Here is a 20,060-nt window from a genome sequence, read left to right as displayed (position 1 = left end):
CTAGCACTTTGTAATTTCACCCAAAACTGGATCGATAGTCATGATAGTCATAAACAGTTAGCTCAGCCACTGAATGATCTTTTGAAAGGAAAGAGGGAACCTCAGGGCAGTGTTTGCTTTTGAAAAATTAAAACCTGCTGTGCTCATCCTCAGCTTTGGGTATCCCCAGTAATAGGAGACCATTTACCCTCTATGTACATGAGAATGATTGTCACATGAAGCTTATACTTGTACAGGAGCATGGTGTCAGGCAGCGAACCAGTGGCTACCATTTCACTCAGCTGGATACAGTGATTGTAGGATGGGGTAGTTGCCAGAGAACCATGGAGGCTACGTGTAGGGTTGTGATGGCCACAGCACCCATCATACTTGATCAGTTGATTATTAAGCGTTCTCACACAGTTCACACCATGTTGTCCATGAATCAGGTCTCCCAGGTAACAGATGTCTGGTGGACATACTGGACTACCCTCTTGTAAATCCCCAACTTCCGCTAGTCCAGTCAATCCCACTATTCTGCTCCCAATTTCAGTGGACCAAAAAGGGGGAGGAGAGGAAGGTACTGGAGAGTTTGAAGAACATGATCGTGTAGAAATTCTACAGCACTTAGATGAGGCAGTTTGGGCAGCCTTTGCAGAATCCTGACCTGGTCCTTTTCACAGACAGGTCTTCATTTGTTGAGAATAGCATACGGAAAGCAGGCTGGGTCGTTACCACCTTACACAAAGTGATAGAGCAAGGCAGCTTGCTCTCAGGCACCTCAGCAGAACAGGTGGAATTATGAGTATATACAGAAGCCTGTAAAATAGCGGAGGGAAAAACTAAGGAGGCAAAGTGATACAGATAAAGTAGTTGCACCATAGCTTTAATGCTTTTCATGGCATAGCAGATCCATTCATGGGGACATCTGACCCCTTGACAAATGAGGGCTAGTTTCCAAAAGAGCTGGTGAGGAAGAGGGTTCAAGAAACTTGCACAATTTGGGGTAGACTGCTGTATAACATGCCAAAAGAACAATCCAGGACCAATCACAGTAATGTCACAACTAAGACCCCCGACAACTGCTGGACCCTTCCAACATCTGCAGGTGGGCTTCGTGTCTCTCCCAAAATGTCAAGGTTACACAAATACCCTAGTCATTTTTGAGTTGGGTGAAAGCATCAATAGCTTGGTGAGCCATGGCCAATCATGCTAAAGTCCTCTGCAAGGTGTTCATTCCCTGGTGGGGAGTCCAGAGTAGTACAGACTCAGATCAAGAGACTCATTTTACAGATGTAGCATGCCTGGAAGTGTGCAGACTGCCAAATACTTAAGTGAGACTTGCGCTTCCCTAATCACCTGCAGCCATCGGGACAGGTGGAACACACAAACTGGACTCTGAAACAACCCCTAGCTTAGAATTATTAAGGATTGCACTGGCCTCAAGCTCCACCTCTGGTCCTACGTAGCATTCGAGCCACCCCAAACAGAGCCATGGGCCTGAGTCCTTTTGAGGTGATATAACTGGTTACTCATGTCTTTACCTGGCACAACAGACCTTAAGACAGTGGATTGCCATCTACTAAGTGACTCATTGTTAAAGTATTGCCAGGATCTAACCAACACTATCAGTTCTGCTTCCCAACAGGTGTTAGCAGCTTGGGGGGATCCCCAAAGGCAGACACAATATTGTTCCTGGAACATGGGGTGTCTGCGTTAAGAAAATACACAAAGAGCTACTGGGTGCCAAGTGGGAAGGCCCACATCAAGTTCTCCTTACAACAGCATCAGCTGTCAAGGTACAAGGCAAGAAAGTTCAGATTCACATGTCTCACATTAAAAGAACCAAGGCCCCTGATCCATCATGAAGAAGCTGTTACTTTTGGGACTAATAACTACATCGATCCCCCTTGCAGCAGGAGGACTTATTGTAAAGCTTGAACTCAATGTAAACAATTGTAGTATATATCTCATGTTTATGCTGAGCATGCCAATGTCTCCAGCTGCTGGGTTTGCTCTCACATTCCCATACTTTCAAAGGGTGATATCTCCCTGAGGCCCACTCCTTTTAAGATACCCGAAGTGACAGAATGGGTCATTCACCAGAATGAATCCCCAATGCCTGGGGTTTGCATGACTGCTGCATCTTCTGCAGAGACAGGGGTACATTGGGTGGGCGTTAAAAGCACCTGAGATAAGTCGAATTTGGCAGGGTACAGCTTTTTGGCATTTGAAGGTTGGTATCAACCTCAATTTAATACCTCATATACTCCACCATTTATCACCATCACTAATACATCAAGGGTAGGAAAACCAGCACATTCTATTTGCCTCACTACATCTGAGCCTAGGGGTTGGTCTGCAGGTGTCACATATTTCAGTGTCACATTTGATGCTTGGTCTCCAGCGAAACTTAATTTATTAAATTCATGTCAGCAGGAACATTTGACCACGTCTTGTTTTCTGACTACATAACTTGGTTGTGCCGTACAATTGCACGAATTTTGTTTGTGGACACAAGGCATATGTCTGGCTGCCGCCACCACCACCCCCCCCAACCCAAACATGGACAGGCTCCTGTTTCCTTGCATGTTTAATCCCATTTACTCATCACATTTACATCCTCTTTGAGATTTACTCTATGATACACAAATGTGCCATCACAGAAACTGAACAATTCTTTGCTATTCTAAAGTTTTAGCGAAGATCTGTAGCTTGGTTGTGGACGAAGTTGCTGACTTGCTCGCCAAGCTGACTTGTTTTTGCTCAGACCTTTTGTCATCATGCTGAGTGACATCATCAGTGGAGTCTCCGATGAAGCGATGTTATTTTACTCCACTTGGAACTTATACTGTCCGGTCCATAATGGCAAATACTGTCATTTCTGGTTTTGATCTGTCTGGGTTTGTATATGGGGTCCAGTTCTATGTGTTCGTTCATTGAAGTATGGGTGGAAGACCATGCCTCTAGGAACTCCCGTGTGTGTCTTTGTTTGGCTTGGGCTACTATTGTTACCTTGTCACTGTTAAACTGATGGCCTTTATTGTCTGAATGTACTGATATTAAGGAGAGTTTGTCATGCCAGTTTCCTGCTAGCTAATGTTTATATATTCTGATGGCTTGTTTTCTTCCTGTTTGTCTGACGTAATATTTGTGGTAGTGATTGCATAATATTTTGTAAACCATGTTCGTTCTACATGTTGCGGGAATGGGATCTTTATCCTTGTAGGTTTTTGTCGTAGTGCAGCTGTGGGCCACCATGATTCCTAGTGGTCTTAGGAGTATTGTTGTCAGTTCCAATATGTTCTTGATGTATGGCAGTGTGGACAGTGCATCAGGTTGTACTGCGTCCTCCTGTTGTTGTCTGTTTAACAGGCATCTGTGGATGAAGTTGTGGGAATATCCGTGTAAAGTGAGGATCTTCTATAAGTGTTCTTCCTCCTTCCTGCATACTTCTGGAGTGTTCAGTGTGTCCTGGCCTGGAATTAGGAATCATGGCGGCTCACAAGACCGTAGCCAGTCTATGACAATTACTTACAAGGATTAAAGATCCAATTGCTACAACATGCAGAACCAGAAGATGTTTGATAAGGTTCCCCATGGCAGGCTGATGGAGGAAGAGAAGTCACATGGGGTCCAGGGTGCACTAGCTATATGGATAAAAAACTGGCTAGACAACAGGAGACAGAGAGTAGTAGTGGAAGGGGGTTTCTCAAATTGGAGACCTGTGACCAGTGGTGTTCCACAGGGATCTGTGCTGGAACCACTGTTGTTTGTGATATATGTAAATGAAGGTTATAGGTGGTCTGATTAGCAAGTTTGCAGATGGTATGAAGATTGGTGGAGGAGCAGATAATGAAGGAGACTGTCAGAGATTACAGCAGAATATCAATAGATTGGAGAGGTGGGCAGATAAATGGCAGAAGGAGTTCAATCTGGGCAAATGTGAGGTGATGCATTTTGGAAGATCTAATTCAAAGCAAACAATACAGTAAATGGAAAAGTCCTGGGGAAAACTGATGTACAGAGAGATCTGGGTGTTCAGGTCCATTCTTACCTGAAGGTGTCAACGCAGGTCAATAGAGTGGTCAAGGAGACATACAGCATGCTTTCCTTCATCGGACGGGGTATTGAGTACAAGAGTTGGCAGGTTATGTTGCAGATGTATAAGACTTTGGTTCGGCCACATTTAGAGTACTGCGTACAGTTCTGGTTGCCACATTACCAAAAGGATGTGGATGCTTTGGAGAGGGTGCAGAGGAGGTTCACCAGTATGTTGCCTGGTGTGGAGGGTGCTAGCTATGAAGAGAGGTTGAGTAGATTAGGATTATTTTCATTAGAAAGACGGAGATTGAGGAGGGACCTGATTGAGGTCTACAAAATCATGAGGGGTATAGACAAGGTGGATAGCAAGAAGCTTTTTCCCCCCAGAGTTAGTGACTCAATTACTAGGGGTCATGAGTTCAAAGTGAGAGAAGGCAAGTTTATCAGAGATATGCAAGGGAAGTTCTTTAAGCAGAGGGTGGTAGGTGCCTGGAACGCGTTGCCAGCGGAGGTCATAGACACAGACACAATAGTGTCTTTTAAGATGTATCTAGACAGGTATATGGATGGGCAGGGAGCAAAGGGATACAGACCCTTAGAAAATAGATGACAGGTTTAGACAAAGGACCTCGATCGTGCAAGCTTGGAGGGCTGAAGGGCCTGTTCCTATGCTGTAATTTTCTTTGTTCTTTGTTCAATGTAGTTTACAAAAATGCCACGTAACAACTGCCACAAACATTACTTCGGACATGCAGGAAAGAAACTAGCCATTTGAATACATGAACATCAGCTAGCAGCAAAACGCCAGGACAAACTCTCCTTAATATCGGTATATTCAAACAAGAAACGCCATCAATTTAACTGGGACAAGGTAACCATAGTATCCCAAGACAAATATAGACATGCACAGGAATTCCTAGAGGCAGAGTTCTCCACCCGTACTTCAATCAACACACATACAGAACTAGACTCCATATACAAACCCATACTGAACTAAACCAGAAATGACAGTACCCACCATAACGGATCAGACAGTATAAATTCCAAGTGGAGTAGAATAACATTGCTTCATCGGAGGCTCCACTGATGATGTCACCTAGCATGGTGACAAAACGTCTGAACAATAACAAGCCAGCTTGGTGAGCAAGTCAACAGCCTCATCTTTGCTATTCTGTTCCCTGACCCCACCCCGTACAGAACAGCCAACCTAGCGAGAGAATCTATCAATATGGCAGCTATCCTAGAACAGATAGCCAATGACACCACTCAGGACCTTGATAAGATTAATGCGGAAATGATTGCTCTACAAGCCATCTCCATGCAGAATTGCATAGCTCTGGACTGGATCTTAGCTGAGAAACGTGGCACTGTGCCTTCATAAGTCAGGGATGTTGCATCTATATCCCTGATAGCTCTAAAGAGATGTGACTTAGCTGACCTTATCTGTAAAGAGATGGACAAATTTAAACAGCCCCCAACCTTGACCCTGTGGAGCTGGACAACCAGCTGGTTGGGATCATTGAGTATGTCAATAGTGCAGGGTATCGTAGTTTTTCTTTTAGTAATTCTTGTCCCGTATTTTGCCTTCATGTTGCTTGGATATTGTATTCAACAAATTCTAAAGCCTAAAGTTCAAAATCTTGAGGCTCACCAAAGCCCTAAGAAGTCTACATATTACTGCTTGCTTGCTTTGCTTGTCTCATTCCATTTGAGAAGAATCAAAAGTGAGAAGGTGTGGGGATATCAGAAAATGGTGTGATTGAGTTAATATCATATAACAGTTAAATTTGTTTCTGTTGCTAATAGGGTTATGTGACAAACAATGTTGAATAGCTTTTCGAAGCACAAGCTACCACAAACTGAACTTAACCAATGTAACAAGGGTTCAAGTCAAGTGGAATGTAATGTTGTAATTTGCTTATTGTGTTTCTAAGGCTTGAAATCAAAATATAATTAGATAAAGCTACCAGCATCTTAATGTTTAACATGTAAGCCAAACTTAGAATCAACACAGTTACATACTTATTCCTGGCAACCAGAATGTAGCTGTCACTGCTTCTTAATAAAAATCCTTGAAGTTTTACCCATTGACAACTGGTTATTCTTTAAGAAGAAACAAAAAAGAGTATCCACCACTGCCAAAGTGAACAACTTGGCATTTTCTACATTGTACTCCAACTGCCAGGAAAGGGGGGTCAAAGTGAGAGAGTAGAAGTTTAAGGTGAGAGGATAAAAGATTTAAAAGGGACCTAACGGGCAACTTTTTCATACAGAGGGTGGTGTCTGTATGGACTGAGCTGCCAGAGATGGTGGAGGGTGGTACAATTATAACATTTAAAAGGCACCTGGATGGGTACACAAATAACAATGGTTTTAGAGGGATACAGGTCAAATGCTGGCAAGTGGAACTGGATTAATTTAGGATACCTTGTCAGCATGGACAAGTTAGACCAAAAGGTCTGTTTTCATGCTGTATGACTCTGTGACTCAACACAGCTATCTCCATCTATAATTTAGGCCTTTTACACAACACGCTTTCCAACTATCTTGGGGTTATCTGCGATATAACTACTTTTCCTTCACTCAAAGAACAAAGAACAAAGAAAATTCTATTAGCTATCCCATTATTTTGTTATGGATCAGACCAAACACCCTCAAAATACTTTAAGAAGGTAGCCAAGATCCCAACGTTTTCTTATTTTCATAGGCAAATGTGAAGAGCCTGTTCCAGATGCAGTGTGACTAGTCAAACTACTCAATATTAAGCAAAACAATTTATTTAAGCCAAAGTAACATGAATTTAGAATAACAACTCTGATGGAAAACTTAATAGAAAAATGTATACAATGACTATTAGTAATTAACTGTTCCAATATCCAACATCTTATACCTACACCCGTTGGTGAAAAAGAAAAACTCAGATACAGACTCTCACATGTAGTTCTCCAACCCTGGAGGGAAAAACACCAAGAGAAAAATTTACAGACAGTAGCAGCTAGGAGATATTCACTGGAGGCTCCAACTCTGATAAGACCTCAATAGCTTCTGTTGCTAATGAAAAATCGAAAAACCTAGAAATCCGAATCCAAGAGAGGTGGCCACACCCATTCAGGTTGTTAAAAAAGCCCAGGGCCTTCCAGGCTGTTTACTTAAATGGTCTTAACTAAGTGGGTCGCCTCCTCTGCCTTACAACCTCTCTTTAAAAAAAAGACAAAATAAGCTGCTAAAGTGACAGCATCATCACAGATATAAGTTGTAAAATGCTGAGTCCCCAGCACAGACCCCTACGGAAATTTATTCATCATATTCTGCTAATCAGACAAAACCTCATTTATTGGCTGGCTAGCAGAACACAATCTTCTATCCATGTTAATGTGTTATGTCCACAGATTTTTACTTTCTACAGTAACCTTCAAAATAGCACATCATTATTAAATAGCTTCTCAAAATCTAAGTACATGGACACATACCCGTCTATCCATGGAATGGTAATTACTGCTTCAAAAAACTGCAATAAACTGGTTAAACATGATTTTCCTGTGATGAAGTCATGCTGAGTCTTGCTGATTTTTGTTTTCTCTGTGGTGGCACAGTGGTTAGCACTGCTGCCTCCGAGCACCAGGGAACTGGGTTCAATTCTACCCTCAGGTGATTGCCTGTGTGCAGTTTGCACATTCTCCCTGTGTCTTTGTCAGTTTTCTCCCAAGATGTGGAGGTTAGATGGATGGCCATGCTGAATTGCCCATAGTATCCAGAGAAATGCGGGTCTGGGTAGGATGCTCTTCAGTGGATTGCTGAGAACAGCCTGCTTCCAAACTGCATGGATTTTATGATTCTAAGTGCTTAAGTATAATCGTTTTAATGACTGACTCTAAAGGCTTCCCTATGACACAGATCACCGACCTATACGGTCATGTTTTCTGCTTCCTTCCATCTCAAACAGACAGGCCTTTTCAGGGGTTGCCACCTTCCAAGAGAATAGGTGGTTGTGTATGTGCAGCAATAGATCAGACTTTTGTATTTGTGCAGTTCAGCTGTGATTCCATCCTTGCCAGGGATCTCTCTGCTTGCTCAGCAATCAAGGGTCGCTTCTAATTCAAGTGATGAGGGATCCTTGCCAAACTTAATGGCAACTGGAAGCTGCTGAAAATGCCAAACAAAAACTGGCAAATGTGCATCTCAGAGGAAGTAAGCTGAAAGTTGTGCAGTGTCCAGTGGGGCATCTATTTACATTTGTCAGTGAGAATTAAAATAATGTGATTTCAACCTTGTTGCTCCACTTGATCCCAAATAATGCAACATGTCCACTGTCAAGGCAGTTTGGATTCCTTGACAAGTTTGATCCAACAATTCTTTGCACAGAAGCTCTGTCTATATCACAGCTTTGGCTACTTTCAGGTGGTGTAAAATTCTAGCATGTTGGGTTGCTGTTGTGCATTAGGTCAGTTTTGTTTTTTTCGTCAATGACATGTCACACCTGAACAGGTCTCAAACCAGTCCTTGTTACGGGTTCTGGTTTTACCAAATGTTGCTGCTGCTGTGTTGAAAATGATTGAATTCAGAAACTTGCAAATTTCCTCACTAATGATCTTGATCAATGAAGCTTTCACTTTTCTGTAAAGTATCTCATCACATTGTTTCGTGTACCTTGATAATTTAATTCCAAAATGCTGCTCTGTGCAAGTCTAAGAATAGTTAGCAAGGATTAATCAACAATGCCTAATTGGAGATGGTCATCAATGGAACTTTTCAGACACTGTATTGGTGAGTTTGCACCAAAGCTCAACAGAAGTTTAAAGTAAAAGTTGATAAGTTTATTGTAATCAAGCTCCTGTTGGGAGTTCTGGAATTAAGTAAAAGACAATGCAAGGGAAACTGCAGCCTCAAAAATCATAACAGGTACACTTCAGTGGTCCAGCATAAGGTGACTGAGAGGGTCAGGCATCTCTTCGGCTCGTACATCAGAGCCTGGAAGCATCACCTGCATTGGGGAGCGGATCGTCTGGCAACAGCCCGTGATCAGCAGGAAGACGACGTCCGGCAGAGGCCAAACAATAGGGAGAGGCATCACTTTGGCACATACATTAGAGTCTGGAAGCATGTCACCTGCACAGACAAGCAAATTGTTGTGGGCCTGGTATCAAGAAGTGCATAAGCTCCAAACATTACATCACTGTAGTGTTTCCTTCTATCCCTCCTCCACTAATTCAAAAAAAAGGGAGAGAGATGTACTATTGAAAATCTGTTGGTAGCAGAGTGAGAAGTAAGGTACTGGCTCGTCAGGCTTTGGTGAGCAGCAGCTCAGCAATAAGTACAGGTAAGCTCAGGTAAAGCCCTTTTAACTCTCCTCTTTAGTCTTAGAGCATTTCAGACAGTAGTTAAGGCAGTGACATAGTTCTCCTGCAGGATTTGAGAGATCAGGGAAACTTCCATCATCTTTGATGACTACACCTGCGGGAAGTGCACCCAGCTGCAGCTCCTGGGAGACCATGTTAGGGAGCTGAAGATGGATGCACTCGGGATTATCCAAGATACTGAGCACATCAGTGATTAGAGTTTTAGTGAGCTGGTCACACCTAAAGTGCAAGTACAGAATAGCTAGGTGACCACCATAAAGGAAAAGGGAGTAGGCAGAGAGTGCAGGATTCTGCTGTGGCCATTCCCCTCAAAAACAAGAATACCGTTTTGGATACTGTTGCGGGGGAATGCCCCATCAGAGAAAAGCACCAGTAGCCAGGTTGGTGGCACTACAACTGGCTCTAGGGCACACCAGTAAAGGGTAGATGTAAATAGGATCTCAGTGATCGGAGATTAGATATTTAGGGGGACAGACAGGATATTCTGGGGCCACAGAGAGGAATCCAGGATGCAGTGTTGCTTCCCAGATGTCAGGGTCCAGGATGCCACGGACTGGCTGCAGAATGTTCTCAAGGGGGAGGATGAGCAACCAGAAGTCACTACACATGGCACAAATGACATAGGTAGAAATAGGATGTGGTCCTGCAGAATGATTACAGAGAACGAGGAAAAATGTTAAAAACTAAGACCTTGACAGTGGTAATTTCCACATTACTTCCAGTGCCAGGAGCTAGTGAGGGTGAGAACAGGAGGATATGGCAAATGAATGTGTGGCTAAAGAATTGGTACAGGGGTTAGGATTCAGATTCCTGGATCATTGGGCTCTTTTCTGGAGCAGAGGTTTGATTAGGAGTAATTAGCATGGCTTCGTGCGTGGGAGATCATGTCTCACAAATTTGTTAGATTTCTTTGATGAAGTGACCAGGAAGGTTGATGACGGCAGTGTGGTAGTTGTAGTCTATATCGATTTCAGTAAAACCTCTGATTAGGTTCTCCATGATAGGTTGCACTGGAAGGTTAGATTACAATGGAATCCAGGGAAAGTTAGCAAATTGGATACACAATTGGCTTGATGGTAGAAGCAGAGAGTAAATAGTGGAAGGATGCTTGTTGGACTGGAGGTCTGTGATGAGTGGTGTGCTTCAGGGGTCAGTGCTGGGCACATTGTTGTTTGTTATCTCTATCAATGATTTGAATGAAAATGTATAAAGCATGATTAGTCATTTTGTGGATGATACTAAAATAGACAGTACCGTGGACAGTGAGGAAGGATAGCAGAAATTGCAGCAGGATCTTGGTTGGCTGGAGAAGTGGGCCGAAAAATAGCAAAGGGAGTTTAATATAGATAAGTGTGAAGTGTTGCATTTTGAAAAGTCAAATGATGGTAGGAGATTCATGGTGAATGGCAGGGTCTTAAGGAGTGCAGTGGAACAGAGGGACCTTGGAGTGCAGTGGCATGGCTCCCTGAAGGTGGATTCACAGGTAGACAGTGTAGTGAAGAAGGCTTTTGGCACACTGGCCTTCATCAGTCACAGCACTGAGTACAGAATTTGAGAAGTTATGTTGCAGTTGTACAGGACATTGGTGAGGCTGCATTTACAATATTGTGTTCAGTTTTGGTCACCTTGCTGAAGGAAAGATGTTATTAAACTGGAATGAATGCAGAAGAAATTTACAAGGATTTTGCCAGAACTCAAGGGACGGGATTATAGGGACAGGTTCGACGAGATAGGACTCTTTTCTTTAGAGCATTGGAGACTGAGGGGGATCTTGTGTAAGTGTATAGGATCATGCATGCACTTAGGATGCATGCAATTTGTCTCTTTCCCAGGGTTGAGAAATCGAAGCCTAGAGGGCATCAGCTTAAGGTCTGAGGGGAAAGAATAGTAATTAGGAGGGGCGGCATGGTGGCTCAGTGGTGCGCACTGCTGCCCAATGGCGCCAGGAACCCGGGTTCGATTCCACCCTCGAGTGACAGTCTGTGTGGAGTTTGCACACTGTCCCCGTGTCTGCATGAGTTTCCTCTGAGTGCTCCAGTTTCCTCCCACAGTCCAAAGATGTTCAGGCCAGGTGGACTGGCTATGCTAAATTGTTCATATTGTTCAGGGACGTGTAGACTAGATAGGTTATGGGTGATGGGGATGGGTCTGGGTGGGATGCTCTGAGGGTCGGTGTGGACTTGTTGGGCTGAAGGGCCTGTTTCCACACTGTAGGGATTCTATGAATACAAGGGAATTTGAGGGGCAACGTTTTTTTTAAAACGCAGACGGTGGTACACATATGGAACAGCCTACCAGCAGAAGTGGTTACGACAGATAAATTAACAACATTTAAAAAGCATTTGGATGAACACATGAATAAGAAAGGTTTAGAAGGACATGGGCCGAGTGCGGGAAAATGGAGTTAGCATGGATGGACATTTTGGTCAGCATGGACCAGTTTGGGCCGAAGGGCCTGTCTCCATGTTGTAGGACTCTATGACTTATTGGGGTTTTAACATCAGAGATATTGTCAAGTACTAACTATCAATTATTAATCCTGAATGTGATTAACAGCAGAATTCTTACTCTGTTTACGCTTATGAATTCTCTGATGTGTCAGCAGATTGGATGACAGAGTAAATCCCTTCCCACATGTGGAGCAAGTGAATGGTCTCTCCCCAGTATGAACTCGCTTATGTACATTGAGATCAGATGCAGATCTGAACCTTTTTCTGCATGCAATGCAACTGAATTGTCTCTCCCCAGTGTGAACTCGCTTGTGAGACCAAAGGCCAGACGAGTGTGTGAATCCTTTTCCACATATGGAGCAAATAAATGGCTTTTCCCCAGTGTGAACTCGCTGGTGTGCAGTGAGGGTGGATGAATGTCTGAACCTTTTTCCACACTGACTGCAGCTGAATGGCATTTCGCCACTGTGAATTCGCTGGTGTAACATGAGGCTGGCTGACTGAGTAAATCCCTTCCCACAAACAGAACAGATGAACCGTCTCTCCCCAGTATGAGTGCGCAGATGTGCAATGAGATTCGAAGAAGATCTGAAACACTTTCCACAGTGAGTGCAGTTTAAAGGTTTTTCTTCTGCATGAATTCGTTGGTGTACTACCAGGTTGGATGACTGAGCAAATCCCTTTCCACACTTGGAGCAAGTGAATGGCTTCTCCCCAGTGTGAATTCGCTGGTGTGCAGTGAGAGTGTTTGAATGCTTAAACCTCTTCCCACATTGAGTGCAGCTGAATGGCCTCTCCTCAGTGTGAATTCGCTGGTGTAACAGGAGGCTGCCTGACTGACTAAATCCCTTTCCACACACAGAGCAAGTGAATGGCTTCTCTCCAGGATCATCTTGTGACGCGAGGTCAGCTGAAGACTTTAACCTCTTTCTACAGCAAGTGTCACTGGATAACTTCTTCCCAGTGTGAATTCGCTGATGGGACCAAAGGCCAGATGACTGAGCAAATCCTTTCCCACACACAGAGCAGATGAACGACTTCTCCCCAGTGTGAATTAGTTGGTGTGCAGTGAGATTCGACGACTGCCTGAATTTTTTTCCACAGTGAGTGCAACTAAATGGCCTCTCCTCAGTATGAATTCGCTGGTGTGCAGTGAGGTTGCATGACTGTCTGAACATTTTTCCACAATAAGTGCAGCTGAACGGCTTCTCTTGAGTGTGAATTCGCTGGTGGTACATGAGGCTGGATGATTTCGTAAATCCCTTCCCACACACCGAACAAATAAATGGTCTCTCACCGGTGTGACTGCGTCGATGAATTTCCAGCAGAGATGGATAATTGAATCCTTTACCACAGTCCTCACATTTCCAAGGTTTCTCCATGCTTTGCATGTCCTTGTGTCTCTCCAGATTAAACAATCAGTTGAAGGCTTTTTTAAGGCACACAACACTTGGATAGCTTCTCCATACTGTGAATGTTGTTTTTTTTTCAAGCTGCGTAATTTGTTAAAGCTTTCTCCACAGTCAGTGCACTGGAACACTCTCAGTCAGCCTTTGTAACTGGTTAAAGCTCTTTTCACCGTCATTGAACTGGTACATTCTCACTCTGGGGTGTGTGATAGTTTCAGTTTTTTGTCAATCACTGAGGTAAGAAATCTTGCCCCTTTCGCAAAGCTGACAGACATTTCTCCTTTCATATTCAAAGTCCAATGATATTCAGGTCCTGATGAATGCAGTGACTGTATCATCTTAACGTGGTGTTCAATTAGACTTCCCTGTCTGTAAATAGAGGATTTTAAAAAAATCAGAAAAGACACATCGAACTTCCCCCATTCATTATTTCTCCAAAGCTATAACTGTCATTTCATGAGAAAGATCTGACTCCTGCAACAAAATGGTCACCAGTTGCCAGGGTCATTGCCTCACCGAGATTGCGAGTAGACAGTTGCCAGGACCATTTGGAGAGATCTCATTCCATATCCCTGACTCCCACTCACAAGATGGCAGTCGTGAGCCCGCTCCCCCCGTGACCTCTCCCTGCTTGTGGGGTAAACATGCCTATAGGTTCCTATTTGGAGTCTCAGGCTTGACAATGTTGCCAAGCCTCAATGCTGCAATTGTTATTCATAGCCTGTCTCAGTCTCGTCAAGCCGCCTGAACCATCTGCTCCTTTTCAGGCTACCCCACGACTGACACTGAGCATGCTCAAATCACAACCTGCTTCTACTTCGGTGCACCGGGCTTTTCACAACGTGTGGCATTGTGGGTAGACCAGCCAGACACTACGGATAAGTGAGGTGTTTGTAAACTTTATTAAATATAGAAACACATTCATCTGATAGGAGATAGTGGGAACTGCCAATGCTGGAGAATCTGAGTTAACAAGGTGCACAGCTGGATGAACACAGCAGGCCAAGCAGCATCAGAAAGAAGGGTCCAGACCCGAAACGTCAGCTTTCGTGTTCCTCTGATGCTGCTTGGCCTGCTGTGTTCATCCAGCTCGACACCTTGTTATCTCTTCATCTGATAGGAGATCACTTTAACAATGAGCAGATAGTTGTGAGGAGTGACGTTAACCAACAACCTGTCCTGGACAGCCCAATTAGGTGCAACAGTCAAGAAGGCACAACCATGTCTCTTCTTCCTCAGGTGGCTGAGGAACTTTGGCATTTCCATAAGGTCCCTCACCAACTTCTACACATGCACCATTGAAAGCACATTGTCCAAATGCATAATGGCCTGGTATGGCTGGTCTGCCCAGGACTGTACGAAACTACAGAAGGTGGTGTGCACAGCCCAGGCCATCAATGGAAGCCAACCTTCCATACATGGACTCTATTTACACAGCTCGTTGCCACGGAAAGGTTGCCAACATCAATGATCTATCGCACCCTGGCAATGATCCCCTGCAACCTCTTCCGTCAGGTAGAAGTTACAAAAGCCTGAACACACGCATGAGCAGGTTCAGGAACAGCTTCTTCCTGGCTATTTAAAGACTGATGATTGGACTCTCTACCCTCAAATAATGATTGATCTTGCTAACATGATCTTGCCTAGTGCATGCCCAGTGCAATGTAAACTCTACCTCTGTCTAATCTTTTGATCTGTACATCCTTGCTTACTATGATTGGTCTGTACTGTTTGTAAACAAGGATTTTCACTGTACTTTGGTACACGCTACAATAAATCAATCAGAAACTTCTGAAAAGCCACTACATTGACATTCAGTATTTACTGAAACTGAAACAAATAAAGTGAGTGATATATTTGCTTTCAGTTTTATCATTCTAATTAGGTTTATGCTTGAGATTTGTGCAGCTCCCTGAGTTTATTAATCCATTATCTCTTGAATTTTTGATTCTTCAATCTGTTTCACGACTAACTGTTGTGTATTCTCAGCTCACACTGACAATCACTCACTCTTGCACTGGGGCAGAAGGTTCAGTATATCAATAGAGAACAAAACAGCCTCTCCTGCATTTGCGCACTACAGATCCATGTTATTGTAGTATCATTGAGTTGGAGTGGGGAATACATATGGTTCTGATCACCAAGGCCCATGCTTTCAGGATGCCAGGCTCAGACAGTACCAGCCATCTCTCAAGCAGTTGCCTCATACCTCAATATGCTCTCAACAAAAGTGTGGCAGGCACCCGACTCAGTGACAAAGTTCTACTGCTTGTGATCCTATTGTTCTGGAGTGAGAACTCAATTCCATGTGACCATTGTTTTGGCAGCCAGGGTGCATTCCAGATGTAGTCCATCCCAGATCATCACCCTGACCTCTCACACATGCGCTGGCCCACTGAAGGCACTACTGTCATTTTCAGAGCACATTCGTAGGTGTTTAAAATTATTTCATCCCAACACAGAGCACTGAACGTGCAGATAAGTCTGAAGAGTTTTTAATTCTATTTCCTACCTGTACAATTCCCTACGATTTACTGCAATAATTTTAGCATTGCTCCAGTTTTATTCATACAATATTAATGAACTATTATAATTGAACCATTAACTTTTTGTATTTCTCTCCTGCTCAACTTTAATATTTCTCTGTACTGACTAAATTCACATTTCGTTGAATCCCTTCAGCCACTATATTTCCAGTTGCAAATAATTGCATTTTAGTTTGAAGTAACCATATGAATAACATTTCAAACTAAAATAAAACTAAAATCAAAAATAAATCACCACTTGATTTAATGTGGCCCTGGCCATGTCAGTCCCAAATCAATTGCAAAGATTGGTAGCTTGGGTTGTGGGTGAGGTTGTTGACTTGCTTGCTGGGCTGGCTTGTTTTCATTCAGACATTTCATCAACATGTTAAGTAACATCATCATTGAGGGTTCGATGAAAGAATGTTGTTTTACTCCATTTGGAATTTATGCTGTCCAGTCTGTTATGGTGAGTTGTGTCATTTCTGGTTCTGATCTGTATGGGTTTGTATATGGGGTCTGATTCTATAAGTTTGCTGATTTCATTATGGGTTGAGAACCATGCCTCTAGGAATTCCTATGCATGTCTATGTTTGGCTTGGGCAACTATGGCTATATTGTCCCAGTTAAACTGATCCTTGTGATCACTGCCATTAATGACTCCGTACCCACGACGTGATGAACCAATGTAGTTTACAAAATACCACGCAACGATTGCCACAAACATTACATTGGACAGACAGGAAGAAAACTAGCCATCAGAACACATGAAGACCAGCTAGCAGCAAAATGACACGATGAACTTTCCTTCATATCAGTATGCTCCAAAAATAAAGCTCATCGGTTTAACTCAAAACTGCTGCTGGGTTTCGTGCTGCAGGAAAATGGTATGCTATCAACAAATCCGATTGCTTTTTGGACGGGTGACAAAATGGGTTATTTTTTGCTTTAATAGAAATAGGAATTATTATAATTGTTCAACACATCTAACAATATCTATGCAGAGGTCAGTGACTCTTTAATCCGAAACTGTACACACTGTAGACCTGAACCATTGACTCTTGGCCTGATGAGAATTTCTAGAATTTTCTGTTTCTACATCAGATTTCCAGCATCCATCATATTTTGCTGTTGACTATCTACAACGCTAGGCATTTGTAAATGTGGTCAGTTTCAACATAAAATAAGAATGTTATTACCATTAAGGCAAAGTGCTCTGATGAAGAGTCATCTAGACTTGAAACATTAGCTTGATCTCTCTCCATGGATGCTGCCTGACCTGTTGTGATTTCCAGTACTTTTTTGTTTTTGGTGTAATTTTTTTTTCAGCTGGGCAAGCCTTTTGAATGTTGCAAGCTGGATATGCATAGATAGGGGGCCAGACTGAATGAAGCAGAGTTGGTTGCAAAATATGAACGACCATATTGTGTTTAAATGTCTGACAAACTTGTGGTTGTAAAGTACATGAAAACTAAATCTGAGTTTTCACTGGGCTTTATGAATAACAGAAGGCAGTAGGCAAGGCAAGGTGCTTTGCTAAGTGCATATGAAACAGTTTGAAACCACTGTGACTCCACTGTAACATTGGTTTCCAATTCTGGAAACTAGAAGGATGTTGAGATGTGATTGGGGTTATTGTGGCCCAGAAGGAGGCAAAGCACGAAGACCCATAATTTCTTTTCCTGGATCTGGTTACAGTACAGAGGGAGGAATTTGGCCCTCTGCTTTTGATATCTTCAGATAATTGCCCAATTCCCTTTTAATAGCCTCAAGTGAATCTGACTCTGCCATGTTGTAAGGCAGTGCTGTGCAGATCCCACTGTCAGTGAAGCAATTTATTTTTCCTCATATCAGCATCACTTTATCACAATTATTTTAAACTGGTTTCCTCTGGTTCATAATACTTGCACCAACCAGAGCACTTTCTCCCTATTTTCACTGTCCCGGCATCTCATGACCCTGAACACATCTACTGAATCTTCTCTTAACTTCCCATTCTCCATGGAGAAAAGTCCTGATGTCTCCAATCTATCCAAATAACTGAAGTTACTCATCAGCGGAACAATTTTTGAGTATGCCTTTATCTCCTCTTGAAAAACGGTGCTTCAGTAAAATGTTAAAATTCAGGCCAAATCAATGTTTATACAGATTGTTCATAATTTTTTTTATTTTTGTAGTCCATGTCCCTACCTTAAAACCCCAGAATCTCTCATGCTTGATTAACCACGTCATCAACCTGACCTTCAACAAAAAGAACTGTCACTCACACACACACACACACACACACACACACACACACACACACACACACACACACACACAAGCTGGAAAATTATCATACCAAGAAGATGCCCTGTATGCTAGAAAATACTGACTCAGTTACTCAACCTGCTTATGCATCAGTGAGTCACAGTGGATGCACTACTCACCTCCTTTGTGTAAGGATCAATTCACTCAGTTATTTAGAGACTATGACTCCATCAGCAAATTCACACAACATAGAGTATAATGAGGAAAGGTTGAGTATATTGAGCCTGTTCTGCAGATGATTCACTGGACTCAAACATTGAACCTGTTTCCTCTCTTCAGATGCTGCCCCAGGCATGCTGAGTTTCTCCAGCAACCTTTGTTTTTGGGCTCATGTTCATTGGACTTCAAAAGAATGAGAAGAGACCTTATTGAAACATATAAAATTCTTAGGGGCTTGACAGGATATAGAAAAATTGTTTCGCTCGTGGCTGAGTCTAGAACCAGAGGCATAATCTCAAAGTACAGGATTGCCTAGTTACCACAGAGACAAGGGGAAATTTCTTCCATTTGAAGGAAGAGAATATGTGGAATTCTTCACCACAGAGGTCTGTCGAGCCTGAGTCATTAAGTATACCCAATCCTGAGATGGATAGATTTATAATCAGTATGGGAATTGTGGATTATAGGGAAAGGACAGTGTTGAGAATCATCAGTTGAATCATGATTTCATTGCATGGCAGAGAAGACTCAATCAGCCAACTATCCTACTTCTGTTCCTTCCTCCTATGGTCTCACCCTACCATATCTCTGTCATCTTCTCCAGCCCTAGAACCCTTTGAGGTGTCTGTGGTGCTCTAATTTGGATTTTTGGAGTATTCCCACATTTACATAATTGATGGTTGTGTCTGTATTCCTCAGCCTGAAGCTCTGGAATTACATCCCTCCACCTCACTACCTCAATTTCTATGCTTTAAAATAGTCTTGAAAACTTCTCTTTAGGCCCATCGTTTGGTCACCTGTCCTAACATCTCTGAGTCTCAATATTACAGTTTGTCTTGCAACTTTCCAGTGAATTGTATGGAGTTGTTTCAATCTGAGAATGGTGCCATACAAATGGAGAACTCAAATCCTTAACTGAAAATAATAAACGCTGAAGATCACAGCGCGTCAGACAGCATCCAATGAGAGAGCATGCCGACCCTTCAAGTCCAGAAGACAATTCAGCAGAGCTGAAGTGAAGTTGGGAAGAGGGCAGCATTTCTCCTGCAGTTGGAGAAGGGGTGAGGCGTGGCGATGGTGAGTGTCGAGTGCTGGTGGAGGAAAGATGTTGATAGCTCAGGTTAAGTGATTGGTGTACATTTGCCCATTTTCACTTCACTTCCGATGAGCAGTCACGTGGATTCGAAGCTTGAGCTTGCTGTGTCTCCATGGATGCTGTTTGACCCGCTGTGATCTCCAGCGTGTTTTATTTTCAGTACACATTCCAGTATCTACAGTAATTTGCTCCTACTCGAAGGTTAACTCCACTTTCCAGACATGCCGAGTTTCTCCAGCAATATTTGATTTTGTTTCACATTGTCAACTTACACAGTTCTTTGTTTTAGGTCTGATTTCCCTAAAAGTCGGCCACTTATTTGCTGAGACCCTTTCGGGTTAACAGAGGGCTTCGCGGCCTGTACAAAATGGGACCCCGGCCCTAACTCCCGGCGGTGCCACGGTGCAGATATGGAACCAGAACTTTCTCGTTGTGGGTTCTGAGACCGGATCCCGAGATTGCAACTCACCATGTCCATTCAGGTCCAGCACCCGCAACTGCTCGTTTTGCAAATCAACGGTGGGAACCGGTCATTAATGACTGAGGACTGGAAGATCAAGCATGAGCCGGTGAGTCCTCCAAACAAACCGTGGAAACAAGGGGGCGGGGCTGGATGACTAAGATGGTGCGTTGGGCCCTCCAATCAATCGGTGTGAACGAGGAGGCGGGGCTGGAGGACTAAGGTGAGTCGTTTGGTCCTCCAACCAATCGGAGTGAATGAGAGGGTGCGA

General features: G+C 43.2%; 1 protein-coding gene across 1 annotated transcript in view; it reads right to left on the bottom strand.

The window, feature by feature from the left end:
• The window catches only part of LOC125449233 (zinc finger protein 91-like), a 37,596-nt gene extending 17,670 nt beyond the window's left edge, over positions 1 to 19,926 (bottom strand). The window contains exons 1-9 of the mRNA XM_059641636.1: positions 19,799 to 19,926; positions 11,949 to 13,608; positions 9,857 to 10,023; positions 8,984 to 9,157; positions 8,501 to 8,708; positions 6,959 to 6,974; positions 1,600 to 1,690; positions 647 to 798; positions 188 to 516 (exon numbers count right to left, since the gene is read on the bottom strand). Coding sequence (XP_059497619.1) covers positions 188 to 516; positions 647 to 798; positions 1,600 to 1,690; positions 6,959 to 6,974; positions 8,501 to 8,708; positions 8,984 to 9,157; positions 9,857 to 10,023; positions 11,949 to 13,221 — 2,410 coding nt within the window. The 5' untranslated portion in view covers positions 13,222 to 13,608; positions 19,799 to 19,926. The remainder of the gene's footprint in view (positions 1 to 187; positions 517 to 646; positions 799 to 1,599; positions 1,691 to 6,958; positions 6,975 to 8,500; positions 8,709 to 8,983; positions 9,158 to 9,856; positions 10,024 to 11,948; positions 13,609 to 19,798) is intronic.
• Between the last annotated feature and the right edge of the window lie 134 nt (positions 19,927 to 20,060).

This window comes from Stegostoma tigrinum, chromosome 42 (genome assembly GCF_030684315.1).
Source record: "Stegostoma tigrinum isolate sSteTig4 chromosome 42, sSteTig4.hap1, whole genome shotgun sequence".
In the NCBI taxonomy this organism is placed as follows: domain Eukaryota; kingdom Metazoa; phylum Chordata; class Chondrichthyes; order Orectolobiformes; family Stegostomatidae; genus Stegostoma; species Stegostoma tigrinum.
The sequence above is the reverse complement of the archived record's forward strand: the minus strand, read 5'-3'. Positions and strand labels throughout refer to the sequence as shown.